Source organism: Musca domestica, unplaced genomic scaffold, assembly GCF_030504385.1.
Source record: "Musca domestica strain aabys unplaced genomic scaffold, Musca_domestica.polishedcontigs.V.1.1 20, whole genome shotgun sequence".
NCBI lineage: Eukaryota > Metazoa > Arthropoda > Insecta > Diptera > Muscidae > Musca > Musca domestica.
This window is the reverse complement of record NW_026712250.1, coordinates 12,821,784-12,838,977: the sequence shown is the minus strand read 5'-3', so window position 1 is coordinate 12,838,977 and position 17,194 is coordinate 12,821,784. Positions and strand designations below refer to the sequence as shown.

The 17,194-nt window shown below is 34.7% G+C and overlaps 2 protein-coding genes across 2 annotated transcripts; one reads left to right on the top strand and one right to left on the bottom strand.

Moving 5' to 3' along the window:
* Positions 1-7,529: 7,529 nt before the first annotated feature.
* LOC101900122 (caspase-8) lies at positions 7,530-10,370 on the bottom strand. The gene is made up of 5 exons (XM_005174871.4): positions 10,151-10,370; positions 9,142-10,077; positions 8,723-9,073; positions 8,503-8,660; positions 7,530-8,429 (listed from the first exon to the last, which is right to left on the bottom strand). Exons 1-5 carry the CDS (start codon positions 10,244-10,246, stop codon positions 8,300-8,302), a joined length of 1,671 nt encoding a protein of 556 aa, XP_005174928.2. The 5' UTR covers positions 10,247-10,370; the 3' UTR covers positions 7,530-8,299.
* A 2,054-nt stretch (positions 10,371-12,424) lies between these two features.
* On the top strand, positions 12,425-14,983 carry LOC101900458 (zinc finger protein 184). Its single transcript, XM_005174873.4, has 5 exons — positions 12,425-12,705; positions 12,765-13,615; positions 13,796-14,058; positions 14,118-14,347; positions 14,417-14,983. The coding sequence occupies exons 1-5, from the start codon at positions 12,451-12,453 to the stop codon at positions 14,627-14,629; spliced, it is 1,812 nt and encodes a 603-aa protein (XP_005174930.3). The 5' UTR covers positions 12,425-12,450; the 3' UTR covers positions 14,630-14,983.
* Positions 14,984-17,194: the final 2,211 nt, after the last annotated feature.

The window sequence follows — 17,194 nt, the reverse complement described above, 5'->3', positions numbered from 1 at the left end:
ATCCTGACTCTGTCTTGTCCTATCTTTACTCATCTATGGCCCTTTTTATACCCTACACCACAAGGTGGTCAGGGTATTATGTCTTTGTGCATTTGTTTGTAACAGGCAAAAGGAAACGAGATAGACCCATAGTTCCTTTTGATGATCTGCATGGAATCACATTCTGAGTCGATTTATGCATGTCCGTCCGTCCGTCTGTCCGTCCGTCCGTCCGTCCGTCTGTCCGTCTGTCCATGTATTTTTGTAAACAAAGTACAGGTCGCATTTAATGCCCGATCCAGATGAAATTTTGCACAGATCATTTGTTTGGCCCAAGGACGAACCCTATTGAAATTGGAGATAATCGGTAAAAATTTAGATATAGCTCCCATATATATCTTCGTCCGATTTGCTTTTTATTGTGCACCAAACGTGTAATATCAGCCCGAATTGTATGGAATTTTGCACATACAACCAAATTAGGCCTGAAAATATGTATGCCAAATTTGATCGAAATCGGTTCAGATATAGCTATAGCTCCCATATATATTGTTCATCCGATTTGTTATTTTTGTCCACCGCCGCCGTAATATGCACTATGCAACAACAATATTTGGGGAAATATATCAAATACAGCTCAGAAATACAGTTGCTAAATTTTATCGAGATCGGTTCAGATTTGGATATAGCTCCCATATATAACTTCGTCCGATTTACCTTTTATTGTGCACCAAACGTCTAATATTTGCCCAAATGGGATAAAATTTGGCACTTACGACCGAGTTGAGTCTAGAAGCTAGTATGTCAAATTTGGTAAAGATCGGTTCAGATATAGCTATGGCCCCCATATATACTGTTCATCCGATTTGTTATATTTGTTACCCACAGCCGTAATATGCACTCCGTAACAACGATATTCAGGGAAATATATCAAATACAGCTCAGAAATACATTTGTTAAATTTTATCGAAATCGGTTCAGATTTGGATATAGCTCCCATATATATATTTATCCGATTTCAAATTAATTGTGCACCAAATGTTCAATACAAGTCCGAATTTAAAAGATACAAATGCTTCGGCATGTTTAGTCCTTTGAACTTTAAATTATAATTATAATCATAGCGTGTATGATTGAATTCTCCCATAAAAACTTTTAATTGTTATGTGGAGCTCTACTAAATTAGCAAACTGGTGTAGGGTATCATAAAGTCGGCCCCGCCCGACTTTAAGACTTTCTTTACTGGTTTATATCTTTCCTTTATAGTCCACTTTGCTATCCCTTACTTTAGGAAAATTGAAGGATAAAGTTCACATTATCGGGTTCTCATTATTACATATTTTCTTTAAAATATACATATTTTTTACAGAGATATGGCAAGCTTTTTGTAAAAGTAACTGAAAGTCACTGCATTTTTTCACAATGGCATCTTCATTTTAGATTGAAAATAATAAACAAAACGAAATTTGTAAATAATTTCGTGAAATAAATTTATAATTCAGTTCTTCAATATAAAATAAACGAGATGCGTTATCCATTTTTTATTTAAATAAATTTTGCTGTTATTTTTACTGTTTAATTTAGAATTGCATAAAATATAACTATTTATTGACCCCTGGTTTGGTCCTTAATTAGTCGTTAAAATGTACGCGCTACGGTTTATTGCAACCTTGTGCTAGCGCCTTTGTATTTGTATTATTTGTCACTTGTTTTGCCGCCTCCTTTAGACATCAAGGAGTATTTCGCGGTCATTCGGACAGACAACACCCGCAATATCGTTTGCAGCACATATCGTTGTGCATAGAAAGGCATATTGTTGCCACAAGTAAAATTGTTACCAACCACCAAACTGAGAATAAATAGATCTATATTATACTAAGAAAAACCTTTGTGTTTTTATTTATCTTTTTGCATATACCCTACGGTCCACTGCTCGACGCATTCGGCGTTTTACTCCCATCGGCGGAGCCCCTTTGAGCTAAACAGTTACATTATCAATAAAAAATATGACAACATGAATTAAGTCAACTTTACGTTAAAAGAAAAAGGGAAGATGGCCTGAGCTTTTCCCTATCGGACAGTTCATACTTAAATGAAACTGGTAATAACGAAAAACGATTTATGTGTCCGACAACATCACTTTTTTATCTAACGGCAAGATGTAATAACCGGCCTATGTCTTTAAACAAGGGAATCTTAGGTTGACTTAGTTCGATTTTGGCCCCACACTACTAAAGAAGCCAGCCCATGACTTAAGCCAGGCAAAATAGCCTTTTATGTACTCTCACCCTAACAGTCCTGGTGAATTTAAAAAATAACGTAATAAAACAAAAAAATGTATCAAAAACAAAACATACAATGTAATTCTTCCACAATTGAAAAATGCTAATTGTTTAAACAATACCATGTAAATAAATAAAAAATCAACCATCGTTTTAAAAATTAATAAAAAAAGAAATTGCTCATTGGAAAGTGAAGAAAACCAAACTAAAATACATCTTAAACATATACTTTTTTGGTTGTTTCGAATAAATTTGAATAATCTGATTTATTTTTATATACACGGTGAGATAAAAAAACTGCAGCAAAGGCAAACGTCATAATTTTTACTTTTTTTTTTAATTTCATTGAATGAAAGCAAAAATGTCGGAAATAGCATCAAATTTTAGAATAAGTTTAGATTTGTTCGAATTGGTCACCTCTAATACAAATCATGACCTTCAAACGGCCAATTAAACCTTCACACGCTGCCCGAATGTTGCTGTGCGGTATTTTGGCCCATTCCCGGCGAAGCGCTTGCTTGGTAACGAATGTTTTCTCATCGAAGAAAACCAAATTCGGCAGTTCACCCCTCTTCGGCCAAACGAAGCAACTCTTTAGCTCTTTTGAGTCTATTTTCTTTCCGTTGCGGTGTAAGTTCTTACACTTTTTGGAATTTTAATGGCTTTACCCCGAGATCACTTTTCAATATTTGCCGAATGGAATATTGCGATATGTTTAGCTCACTAGCCATTTTTCGGCCAAAGCGGCGCGACGCGGGTTTCGTTCAAGTCGCTTCTTTACTTTTCGACACTTTTCTGCTGATGTTGCTGTTTTCTTTCGTCCACTTCCTTTACTTCGTCAGGCTACGCTACCAGTATCACGGCGATGGTACGAGACACAAAAGATTTATTCACATTTAAATGATGGAGTGCTCTAACGATAGCCACTTGTGGTTTTCCAGCCAAATATAAAGAAATCACACTATCACGCTTGAATTCCATCACGAATAACTTTTTTTCTAGAATCTCATCAAAATGCTTTCGTACGGTTCTAAACAATATAATGAGCTGTCACTGGAATAATTTTAAAAGCTGTCGGACGAGTGGCTTAGAAATGACAGCAGTCTGAAGTTGGTTGCAGTTTTTTCATCTCACTGTGTATATATAATGACTTATTCTCTGTTTCGGAACCTGCAGGAATCTAATAGTTTTGCAATTTTTTTTCGATATCATAAAGGAAAAATCGGTTATCGTAGTAAAATGTTTTACATTCCGGCAGTTCTGGAAGAGAGCATTAATAAAAACAATTGTTACCAAACAAGAAAGTCACATTTCACAAAGTCACGAAAATCGATCATGAGAACCCTTTATCAATAATTAGAAATGCACATATGACAAGTAGCATGGTAGAAGAATACAGTCAGTTCCATCAATGCTTAAGAACAGTGAAATGTCAAAACAAATTGCAATAATACGTAGATTTGCATATGTTTTACTATACGACGCCAATTGGTGCTTGTTGTGATATACATTTTCTTAAAAAAATTTACGAATTTGAATATTTTTCCAAATTCAATAATATTTTTCGAATTTCAATTCCAAAATTGGTTTGAATACAGTTAGTCGCATCGACACAGCTGCTGGGACAATGAACTGTCAAACCGATTTTGGAATTGAAAATCTTGAATGAAAAATTATTGAAATTTGTAAAAATTTTGGAAATTTACAAATCATTACAACCTCCGATTTACGTCGCACAGAAAAACATATAAAAATCTACTTATTTTTGATAAACTCTTTAAAATGTTTGACATATTAATGTTCCCAAGCATTGTTGCATCTACCTATATTCCTCTACCATGAGTAACAGTACGTTTACATATAAATGTGGGTTAACCACTGGATTTGGATTAAAATTGTCATATCCATTACTTATACTTCAAATAAATCCTCTTGAAGTAGGTTAACCCTGCAAAAAGTTCTAACGTAAACATGGCATAAAAGTGTAAAATGCGTAATTTTTGTGTCGGAAATTCATAATTAAACAAATCTCCATGGAAAATCCCAATTATTGTGAAAATCGCAATATAAACGGCAAAACTTTTTTTATTATTATTTTTTATTAATTGTTTTATGTGAAGGATCAGGTCAGTACAAACGAAAGAGAGAAAAACAAAACGACAAAATTGTTTTTAAGTTCTAATGAGTCCTCAAACTGTGGTAGGATTAAATGTTCGATAACAAAAAAGAAAAACAAATTCATAATAAAGTAAAAAATTAATATGAAATATAAACATTGTAGAAAAAAGAAATATTTTTCTAAAACCAAAAAAAAAAAATAAATACTGTATAAAAATACAACGTAAATAAAAGAAATGATATTTTTTAAACATTTCTTTATATAAATCTGAAATTTGTTTGTTTTTGCTGCTCGCTGCCAGTAGGTAATAAAACTAAGTTTGATATGAAAACAAAAGAATAAAGGAGAATGTATCGATACAGCTGCTGGGACAATGAACTGTCAAACAATTTTTGGAATTGAAATTTTTAAATGACAAGTTATTCAAAACTTTAAAAATTCTATTATAATAGCCTACAATTGACGTCATATAGGAAAACATATAATAATCTACTCATATTTGAAAATAACATTTAAAAAATTTGACATATCAATGTTTCCAAGCGTTGATGCGTCTACCTGCATTCTTCTACCATGATGTGACGTAGCCTCAAGCCATGTTTACATATTTGAAATCCAGATGATTTATATACAATTCTAGTGTCATGGCAGAAGAATACAGGTAGATGCATCAACGCTTGTGAGCATTAATGTGTAAAAAAATTAAATGTTTTTTCAAATATAAGTAGATTTTTATATGTTTCCTTATACTATGTCAGTCGGAGGCTACTAAAATTCGCGTTTTTTAAATTTTTTTACATATTTAAATAATTTTTCATTTAAAATTTTCAATTTCAAAGTGTGTTTGACAGTTCGTTGTACAATCAGCTGTGTCGATGCGTCTACCTGTATTCTTCTACCATGGTATTTCATATACGCAATGGAAACTCGGTAGAAGAATACAGGTAGATGCACCAACGCTTGGGAACATTGATATGTCAAAAAATTTTAAATGTCTTTTCAAATATAAGTTGATTTTTAAATGTTTTCTTATACGACGTCATTCAGAGATTATTATAATACGCGTTTTTCAACAATTTTTATAAATTTAAATAATTTTTCATTCAGCATTTTCAATTCCAAAATTGGTTTGACAATTCATTGTTCCAGCAGCTGTGTCGATGCGTCTACCTATATTCTTCTGAAATGAAATGAATATTGATTTCCTATGTGTGAACCTGCTGTTAGGTCACATGTTATATTGTAAAGCTGACTGGCCACACGTTAAATTTATATTCACCCAAATATGTTTTGCTGCAAAAGTTTGATGAAACTTAGAATCAATTGGAATGGAATTTATTTTTATCAATAAAATATTGTGAAAAAAAAAATGCAAAAACATATATAAAAACAATTTTTTTTAATTTAGTACTTAATATCACATTTAATCCAATTAAAATGTAACAATTTTTATGACGTGTTTCTTATTTATAACTGTTTATATACGGATATGTACACAAAATTTTTGGTTCAAATCTCAAATAAATAAAAAAAAACTAAAGCCTACATATGTATAGAATAAAATAAATAGTATTAAAACAAAAAATTAAATAAAACCAAAAAAAACTTTTGTTGATTTAAGTAAAATCTCCTAAACAAATGTGTATGTGCGGGAGACTATGTCTAGAGGCCAGAGTTAAATAAATGACTAACATGTATAATTAAGTTCAACAAAAATTAAATGTAAATTTTAAACAAAAATAAAAAAAATATATAATGCCAAACAAATGAAATTATAAATAAAGACAAGTTTAACAAAAACAAACGAATTTGGGAGAATTTTTTGTATTTTAGGAACAGTTAATGGGGCCGGGGACTTTTGGGACTAAAGGTGGGAATATATAAGTCATCAGCTGGCTTCTTCGTAGAGAAACAAAGAAGTTTTAGGTTGACTTAGTTCGTTTTTCGCCCTAGGCTCCTTTTTTCATTTCCGAAGAAGCCAGCCAAATAAGCACTTTATGTATTCCCACCTTAAATCGTAAATTATAAATCAATTGGATAGAATGACAAGTAAAAAAAAACTGTAAGTTCGGCCGGCCCCATCTTTGTACACCCTCCACCATTTGGAACGAAGTTGGCAATTTTCAAAAAAAAAAAAAAAATAAATAAATAAAATCCTTTAAAAATTCTTTTAAAATCTTAAAAATACCGAATGTAGCCCTTATTTTAGGGTCTATACGACAACGTGGACCAGCATAGGCAACTTTTGTCAAAGGCCATTACAATATTCAAATGCGAAACTTCGGTGAATAATGTAGGTAAAATCATCAAAATACTGAATATAGGGAGGTACCTATATATATTGGGGCTATACAAAGACGTGGACTTGCACAGCAAATTTTCTGTCATAGGCTGTAGCATCCATTACGAACTTCAAACACCAAATTTGAAACAATTTCGGTGAATAATGTCGCTAAAATCATCAAAATACCGAATATCGGGAGGTACCATTATATGGGGGCTATACCAAAACATGGACATGCACAGACAATTTTCTGTCGTTGGCTGCAGTATCCTTTACGAACTTCAAATACCAAATTTGAAACAATTCCGGTGAATAATGTCGCTAAAATCATCAAAATACCGAATATAGGGAGGTAACATTATATGAGGGCTGTACGAAGACATGGACATACACATATAATTTTCTGTCATGGGCTGCAGTATCCTTTACGAACTTAAAAAAAAAATACCGAATATCGGGAGGTATCGTTATATGGGATCTACAAAAAAACATGGACCAGCACAGAAAATTTTCAGTCATAGGCTGTAGCATCCATTACGAACTCCAAATACCAAATTTGAAACAATACCGTTGAATAATGTCGCTAAAATAATCAAAATACCGAATATCGGGAGGTGCTGTTATATGGGGGCTATTCGAAGGCGTGGACCTGCACAGACAATTTTCTGTCTTGGGCTGTAGCCTCCATTACGAACTTCAAATGCCAACTTTGAAACAATTCTGATGAATAATGTTGCTAAAATCATCAAAATACCGAATATCGGGAGGTGCTGTTATATGGGGGCTATACGAAGTCGTGGCCCTGCACAACATTTTTCTGTCATAGGCTGTAGTATACTTCAAAAAACACAAGATCTGTTATAAAGATGGTAGAGACCGGACCATACATCTGTCGGGAAAACTGTCTGGTACTAAATATATTTTTTCATGTTTACACGTGGTTTTTTATATATTCATGATTGATTTATGATTTTCAAAATGTGTCTACTCTACTTTTTTTTTATTGAATAGTTACAAATTGTGATGTCTTAAAAAAATTTATTTATCAAATATTTTTTCTTTACTTTTATAAAAACACTTGTAAAAAACAAAAATAAAATTATAATCAATAATACCATATACTCTAAATAAATAAGCTTAAGGGCCTGTTTATGCATGCCAATGTTTTTCATAGGTTAGATTTGGGTTTTTCAAAGTCTTAACCAAAATGCCTGCGATCGTATATTTTATTCACCATGTGATAGAGACGCATGTGAAAAATTAATATTTAAAATGCTCAACTTTGACCGAGAGTCTACTGATTGCTTGAATTGAAGTATTCAATAAAAACATATGCTCTGTTCCAGAACCTGCAAGAATCTACTGTTTTTGCAACTTTTCCCGTCATGATAAAGGAAAACTCGCTTATCGCTTCAGCTCAATTTCTTCTTAAAACAATTGACTCTCTTTCTCAAGTTTTTTTTTTTTTTTTTTTTTTTTTTTGAACTTTGTTTACGTTTCGATCCTTCATATGCTACACACTCGTCTTGGTAAGGACCTGAAAAACACATTTGCAATGGTGTTTTTCTTATGCATTCATTTTTCTATCGCCATACAGAAAGAGGACCTAAGATCTTTACAATTACATAGTTTTCGTCAAATGCGTGGAGGTAAAAAGAAATCTTTTCTCAAAGTGGAACTCATAATGGGTAACATATAGTCTTGTTTGTCACGTCTTTTGGCCACATCGGCTGTAACACTTGTCAATATATCCAGCATGTGTTTTCTGGCGAAAAATAAAAAAAGAGAAACAAATAAAAAATACATCATAAAAAGCCATGCGTAAAGCTAATCCCTACCGTGAACACCACTTGTTTGTGAGTTTATACAATGAATCGATAAACCAACTACCCGATATGGTGTGACGTAGGGCCTCAGTACCCGGTATGGAGGACATTGCTGTTAGCATATCAGCATAGGTATCAACTTCCAAGTTTCGTTTCGAATTCGAAATGCTCTGGGTATTAGAATATTATTATTAAAAAAATAGCTATAAACCACCAAAAGAAAAAATCTCACCGTATCCACTGGGGCAATGTTCTTTTGACATGCTTGTATTATCAACAATTTAGGTTTGCCCCTCAGCGAATCATCGGCCATAATGGTTTTTATTTGATTTATGCTAACTGGCACACTGTTACAGCCATAGACAACACCTTCCATGCCATGAGTTAATATACAAACAATAAGTGAGTCTCTTAGCAGAGATCTTTGGACGGTGTCCCGTATTGTGTTTTGCATTTCTTCGTGCGTTAGATTATTGCACACCACCGGCGTATAGCCGAACGAAGAGAAAAGTTCTTTGAGTTTATCCCGGTCAACATCAGTGCCAGCACGTTGTTTTTTGAAGGGTCTTTCGGGCAAGAGTTCCTGCAATATATTAAAGAAAATTAAAAGAAAATTAAAAAAAAACAAAAAATCATGAAAATAATTTTTACCTTAAATTCCGGATTGGTGTCCAGATAGAAATCACTTTGATTTATAATTAAAACATAACCAGCATGCTTTGTACGTATCAAATAACGTTCGGTATGATCGAATTCTTCATGTATTTCCTCAGTGGATGGCGAGTTGTTTGCTTCTTGAACACCTGGCTGTTGTTGCTGTTCGCCAGAGTGCATATCCAGAGAATCCATTACAGCTCCAGAATCTTGATTTGTATCCCCATCTGGACGACAATTTGCCATGCCTGCTGCACCTGGTGTTGCAGTAAGAGCACCGCCTATGTGCCCATGTATTGGTCCTGGTCTATCACCATTTGAATCACTTGCCACCACATTGTCACGGCGTCCAAAATTATGATTAATTGTATCATCTACTATGGCTTTCATTGAGTCCAAATCATTTTCCTTGAAATATGCCTTCAAATTCAATATATCTACACCCTGGAGATTTTGATTGCCAATTGAAATGACATCTCTTGTTATCCAAAACAAGAGGAACACTTCCAAATATTCATAGTCATAGAAACGTAGATTGTGTGCCTCGCGTTGTAAATGCATTTCATTGATTTTCATTACCATACGCCCGGCCTGGGTAGTGGACAGACGTTCACAAATCTTGTAGAGCGCCTTTAGCATGGGATGTATGTGAACACTGATTTCGGGCAGATGGGGTAAATAAATATCACGAAGTTCCTGCCAAACGAATCCCAATTTTCGTAGTACCTTCCTGGCACGAATAATAGCCAAAGCTTCGATTATATTTAGCTGCCAAGTGTGACTGTTTATCGTGGCATATTTGCGTAGTATATCACTGTTCGTCGACTCCAAGCCTTTGCCTTGCGGTGGATTTTGTTGCAGTACAATAAGTTTTTGTAAAATATATTCAGCGGTGGTTTTCTCACGACCATACAATAGAAATCCCAAAGATACCTAGAGCACAAGGATTCACAGAGATGGGATTAGTCATGGTGGTTTAGGAGTGACCCCCCCTCTACATGCTTACCAATTCATAGAAACACAAATCCCTTTCGACATATTGTAAATCCTCGATGTCTATGTCATTGATGCGATCCATCAAGGTTTTACGACGATATGCCATGGTGAAGAGTATGGTTTGATTGGCGGTTTCTCTGGGAATCACCAGAATTGTTTTGCTATTGCAGCCTACCGAAATGATTAAGTTCAATGTAACGGTTCTGTGATAGGGACTTTATTAGAACTAGTTCCTTTCGTCTCTTTATGGCAACTAGTTTCTTTAGTTCACCCTGTTCATTTAGTACATTCAAACAGCTGATAATTTCGTTAGCATTCATTTAAAGATGGCTGGCCACACAGGCATTTATTACAAACAAATCTCCCTTTTTTAATTTGCATAACATTTGGGTTATTAATTGAGAAATTGGCTTAACTCTAGTTTAGTAAAAACTCTTCAATTTTTTCGAAATTTTTTTCAGTGGTAGGTATTTTAACCATGATCCCGGGAAACTATTTTTTTCTTGGGGGACGGACCTGGGACCCCAGATTTTTGACCCGTAAGTCCGGGTTCAAGACCCCGACTAGACCCGGATCCACTTACCCGATATAGACAATATGGGTATCGTTGGAAAGCAAATGAAAATACCTATCCAACAAGTGGTCACATGATGGGGTAGGATGTTACGGTTCGGAAGTTATAGTCAAATAATCGATTTTTTGGACCCGGATTTTTTATAAAACCCCCAAAAAGTCAAAAAAGGGTCCATTATGGGGGACAACAAAATTGATGCCAAATTATAGCTGACACTTTTACCTTTCCAAAATGCTACAATTTGTGCCAATACCTTCACTGAGTCCAGAGATATGGGTCTTTCCATCCGCATAACCCGATTCTATCCAGTTCATTAAAACTATGTTTTCAATAAAAAATGGTATATTTTGCGTAAGAATGAAATTAAGAAATCTTTGGTCCGCGTTAGCCGGTGTAGGACATACCCAGAGGAGAAAATCTCAAGCCCCGGCCGAAGGCCGGCTACTTACAAAAAGTATCCGATTTAGAAAACTTTGGTTCGCGTTAGCCGGTGTGGGACATACCCAGAGGAGAAAATCTCAAGCCCCGGCCGAAGGCCGGCTATTTACAAAAAGTGTCAAATTTAGAAAACTTTGGTTCGCGTTAGCCGGTGTGGGACATACCCAGAGGAGAAAATCTCAAGCCCCGGCCGAAGGCCGGCTATTTACAAAAAGTGTCAAATTTAGAAAACTTTGGTTCACGTTAGCCGGTTTAGGACATACCCAGAGGAGAAAATCTCAAACCCCGGCCGAAGGCCGGCTACTTACAAAAGGTATCCAATTTAGAAAACTTTGGTTCGCGTTAGCCGGTGTAGGACATACCTAGAGGAGAAAATCTCAAGCCCCGGCCGAAGGCCGGCTATTTACAAAAAGTGCCGAAATTATAAACCTTTTGTTCGCGTTAGCCGGTGTCGGACATACCCATAGGTGAAAATCTCAAGACCCGGCCGAAGGCCGGCTATTTACAAAAAGAGCCAAATTTAGAAAACTTTTGTTATTCCGACGACTGCTACGCGAAATAAACACTTTTTTTATTAAAAACATCATTTTAATGAACTGGTTAGAATCGGGTTATGCGGATGGAAAGACCCATATCTCTGGACCCGAAAAAGGTATTAGCACAAATTGTAGCATTTTTGAAAGGTAAGAGTGTCAGCTATAATTTGGAAACAATTTTGTTGACCCCCCATAATGGGCCCTTTTTTGACTTTTTGGGGGTTTCATAAAAAATCCGGGTCCAAAAAATCGATAATTTGACTATAACTTCTGAACCATGACAACTTACCCCTTCATGTGACCACTTGTTGGATAGGTATTTCCATAAGCTTTCCATCGATACCCATATTGTCTATATCGGGTAAGTGGATCCGGGTCCAGGTGGGGTCTTGATCCCGGACTTTCGGGTCAAAAATCTGGGGTCCTGGGTCCGTCCCCCAAGAAAAAAATAGTTTCCCGGGATAAGGGTAAAAATACCTACCCCTGGAAAAAATTTCGAAAAAATCTAAGAGTTTTTACTAAACTAGAGTTGTTCCGAGAAATTTAAAAGCAATCATTTTTTATTGATTTTTTTTAATTATTAAATATTATATAAATATTTAATTATTAAATATTATATAAATATTTAATTATTAAATATTATATAAATATTTAATTTGTAAATGTTATATAAATATTTAAAAAATTAATAATTTTACTTGAAACCAAAGAAATTTAAATCATTTGTTTCTTGAATTTGCCCAAACCAGTTCCATTCTGTGAATGGTTAATTTGAACCATAGCGTTCCAAAGAGCTCTGATGCAAATTATGGAAAAGCAGGAACAACATTTCTAAGTGAAAACAAACCCGGAGAAATGTTAATTTCAAATCCAGACTTAATAAATAGCTGTAGGGTGTGCCGTAGCCCCAATCAGGATGGAGACTATGAGTGTTTGTATGAAATAGCAAATGAATTAACCATGATTCCGCCACCACTGACGGAAAGTGGTAGACTATATGAGAATCTCTTCACAGAGGTAAGGTTGGGAGGAATTTGTGGAAATATCAATGAAAAGTAAAATATATATATTTTTAGCTGTTGCCAGAATCATATAATTACTATCCTCGATATCTGTGTAATAGCTGTGGCCTACAAATGAAACTATTTCGAAAGTTGCGGGAAAAGGCCCTCAGTACATTACAGTATTTGAGTACACTATACGATGAAGGTCTATTGGCATTGGGCGATGAAGAAAAGTTTTCTATACCACAAGAGGAAGAAAAACAAGAAAGAGCCTTTCTGGAAAATCAACATTTGGAAATGGTGAATAATACACATGGAACAACAGAAATGGATAACACTCCCCACTACATGGTGCCACAGGCAACAGATATGTCTATGGCTGGAGTTTTGATCCTGCCCATGACAGCGAGTGAAGAAAACCACTCAAATGATATGGAGAATATTTTGGAAACCAATCAAATAAATGTACCCGAACCCGAACAAGACCAAATTACCATCGATCAGGAAGACATAGAAAACTGTGTTGCCTTAGATAAATCTGATTATGTTATGGAAATATACAAAGTAATTGATGATAATACACAACAAAGTGAAGATTTGAACGAAGAGGAGGACGAGGGAACAATGGATAATGATACCATAGGAACGGCGAGTGAAAACTTTGATGCAGAAACAGTAGATTCTCTGGACAATTTTACCATTGAAGAAATCAATTCACAATTGTCCTGTAGCGATGAACAATATGTTGATATTGAATCCTTTGTGACAAGTGAAAGAAGTGTGGAGTCATGTCAAACGCAAGTGAAAAGAAAATCAATAGCAAGCCGCAGAACCTTGTCGATTAGTAATCAACATCTCAAGGTGTACAATTGTACAGAGTGTTCGGAAATATTTACCGAACACGAGGATTACAAATATCATAGGTAGGTGGAGAGGAGAGGCATTTGTTATTTGAGAAAACATTTTAACAATTTTGAATTAAAATTTAGAATTTTTAAGTTAATTGGCTCTCCGGATAGCTAAAAAGATTAATCTGGGAGGGGACCTTAAACTTTATACCAAATCATTCATTCTAAATAATTCCACTCTGCTACTTCTTTTAGCACCTACATTCATGCCCAGACTTATGCCTGCAAATTGTGTGATACAGTATTGAAATCGGCCAGAAGCTTGGCATCCCACATGAAAAAGCACACGGATACGCCAGCCTATCAATGCGAAATATGTCAACGTACCTTTAATCAAAAAGTCCACTATCAGTATCATATGAATCGTCACAATAATATACGTAATTTTAAATGTGATCAATGTGACAAATCGTTTCTGGCCAAAGCCGATTTAAAAGTTCACCAAAGGCAGCACACAGGTAGGTGCTGTTGTATTTTAAAAGAAATACCTATTTTGTCTAATGTTTATTTTCTGTAGGTGATCGACCGCATGTATGCGAAATTTGTGGCAATAGTTATATGATGGCCGAACATCTACGTACCCACATCCTCAAGCATATGAATGTCCAATTTAGCTGTGAATTGTGTCCGCAAAAATTTGCCAACCCCAAAACGCTGAGGCAGCATGTTACAACAATACATGTGTCCGAGCCACGATTTAAGTGTGAATTTTGCTCCAAACCTTTTCGCAGAAAACATCATTTGCAGGTGTGTAAATGCTCATGAGATATTGAAATATTTTGATTTATTTTCTTTTTGCTTTTTCATTTTTTTCAGTATCATATGAAGCTGCATCCCCAGAACATTTTAAAAGATCCCAACTATATGGCCGACCATGGCAGCCGAGTAAATGACAATCTGATTCTCAGTGAACAGGATGTTGATAATCCTGATGAATGTGGCAACAACAATGAGCAGAGTGATGATGAAAATGATATTATCCAAGATTCCGGTTTTGTGGCCTTAAATGATGAAGCAATGTTAATGTAAAATAATCATTCAGATAGACGATTTTATTTATTTAAAATAGGATCTAGTTTCTGGAATAATTTTTCGAATAATTTTCATAAACGTCTTTCGCAGCACATCACATCGCATTCACATTGAGAAAAGTATTGTATGGGTTATGTGATGGAAACCGATTCGAAGCAATATGTAATATCGAAATTGTGTATATTTGAGCATGAATGATAAATATAAACTATTTTGGCAGACTGCTCCAAATACATTTTCAAAACAATGTTTCACCGAAAAAGAAAATATTTACAAATCCAGTTTCCATCACATATCTGTATTTATTAGTTTACGGCAATAAATTTGTATTATGTACATCATCTCCATATCTCATAATATAGAATAAAAAAAACGAACAAATTGTTATAAAAACTCACCTTTGTTCTAAATGACTAACAAATTTTATTTTGACCGTCAATATCTTAACAAGGGCGCCGAAAATTCGCCTTAGTTAAATAACCCAATTTGGGTTCCCAAAAGTGCTAATGAAACACGTAAAATAGTATCAGTCGGTTTTGCCAACAGATGTATACCCCCAGCCTTGACTTATGATTTTTAAACGGTTGACTCTTTATGGGGGAGGTTCCGATGCAGTTGGCCAATACTGAACAATTCGTATCTGACATAAGACTTATATAAATATTACAATGTGACAGATTTGGACTATATCGACTGCATCCTACACTTTATATGAGATGAGTGCAAATTTTGGGAAAATGTGAAAATATGCGTGAGGTAAGAGATATAGCGGACCGAAGTATTCAATTTTCATACTTCATCTAATACAGATAAAAATATTGGTATGGGCAAAATTTGAAATCATATCGAATTTTATGCGATTTCTAGTTAAGATAAACATTTAGATATAGCAAGTTGAAAAGAATCGCCGACTTGTTTCGCAAGTTATGACAAATATAAGTATTGGAAATTGTGACCCGTTGTGGGTGAGGTACCAGAAGGAGTTGGCAGATGTATATCATCTTTATCTTTTTTGTATTGTGTTTGTATGTGGGAAATTTGAGGAGATGGATGGAGGGATTTGACTGCTTATTTCGCTTTCTTTGTGGGGTAGGTACCAGAAGGAGTGGACCGATATATTCCATCTTCCCACCAGACCTTGGGTAAATGAAAATATTGTGATGTGTGCAATATGAAGAGAATCGGATGCTTATTTCGGATTTTATAATCGTTTTAGTTATTCAAAATGTTAACCCTCTGTGGGGGAAGTACCAGAAGGAATGGTCAAATTTCTACCATTTTTATAACAGATCTTGTATTGATGGAAATTTTGAGATGTGCCAAGTCTGAATAGAAACGGATGTTAATTTCGCATCTCATGAGCTTTATGAATATTCAAAATTTTTAACCTTTGTGGGGTAGGTACCAGAAGAAGTGGACCGATATATTCCATCTTCTCAACATACCTTGGGCTTATGAAAATATTGTGATGTATGCAATTTGAAGACAATCGGACTCTTACATCACATTTTATAAGAGTTATAATTATTCCAAATTTTGACCGGTTGTGGGGGAGGTACCAGGAAGAGCGGACAGATATTGTCCATTTTCACACCTGACCTAGCACTGATGCAAATATAAGGATATGCAAAGTTGGAGCAAAATCGGATTATCCTTTTTCCTTCTGTGCAATAAATTATTTTCTTTGTAATTGTTGGTATTTTGTGGGGTAGGTACCAGAAAGAGTGGACCGATATTGCCCATCTCCGAACTCGATCTAAGTTTGACAATAATATTACGATGTGCCAAGTTCGGATCAAATCGAATACTCCCTTCGAGAGTTATCGTGCGCACCAGCCAGACAGACAAACGGACGGGTGGACGTACATCGCTAGATCGACTCCAAATCTCCTGAAACGGATTTGGTCCAAGGAGACCTAGGGGTGTAAAAACTATTATTTTGATGAGGCACGTTCCCGTCGTATCAAATGATATATACCTCCTCCATATGGCAGGGGGTTTAAAAAATGCTTATTAATCATTTTTGTTAGTCCCCTTCTTTTGTAACTCTTCCCTATTCAATAATAAAACGCATTAATGCTATTAATTTGTTAATTCAAAAAGTTCAATTGATTTGTTTTTATTTTACTTTTTAAATAATAGGTTTAATTGTTTTTTTTTTTTGCTTTCTTCATTTTTTTGTATAATTTAATAATTAATAGATACTAATTATGTTGTTTTTTGTTTCTTTTGTTGTTTGGATTTATTTTTGAAGCACTTGTATAACAGAAAAATTTTCTTTTTTTTAATATTTAAATATTTTTGAGGGGGTTTTGTTTTTCAGGATTTATTCTTAAAACGCGATAAGCAGTATTTATATGAAAAAAAAAAAAACAAATTAAAAATAAACAATATTTGCTTAAGATCAAGCAATAGAAAAAAGTTTACAAAAAAGTTAGCCACGAAAGGAGGGGGAAACTAAGTGGAAACTGGGGGGTGGTATAAAAACAGTAATGCAAGATAACAGAAGCTTGAAAAAGTACTTGGATTAGGAAAAAATAAGTTACATTTTGTTGTATTATA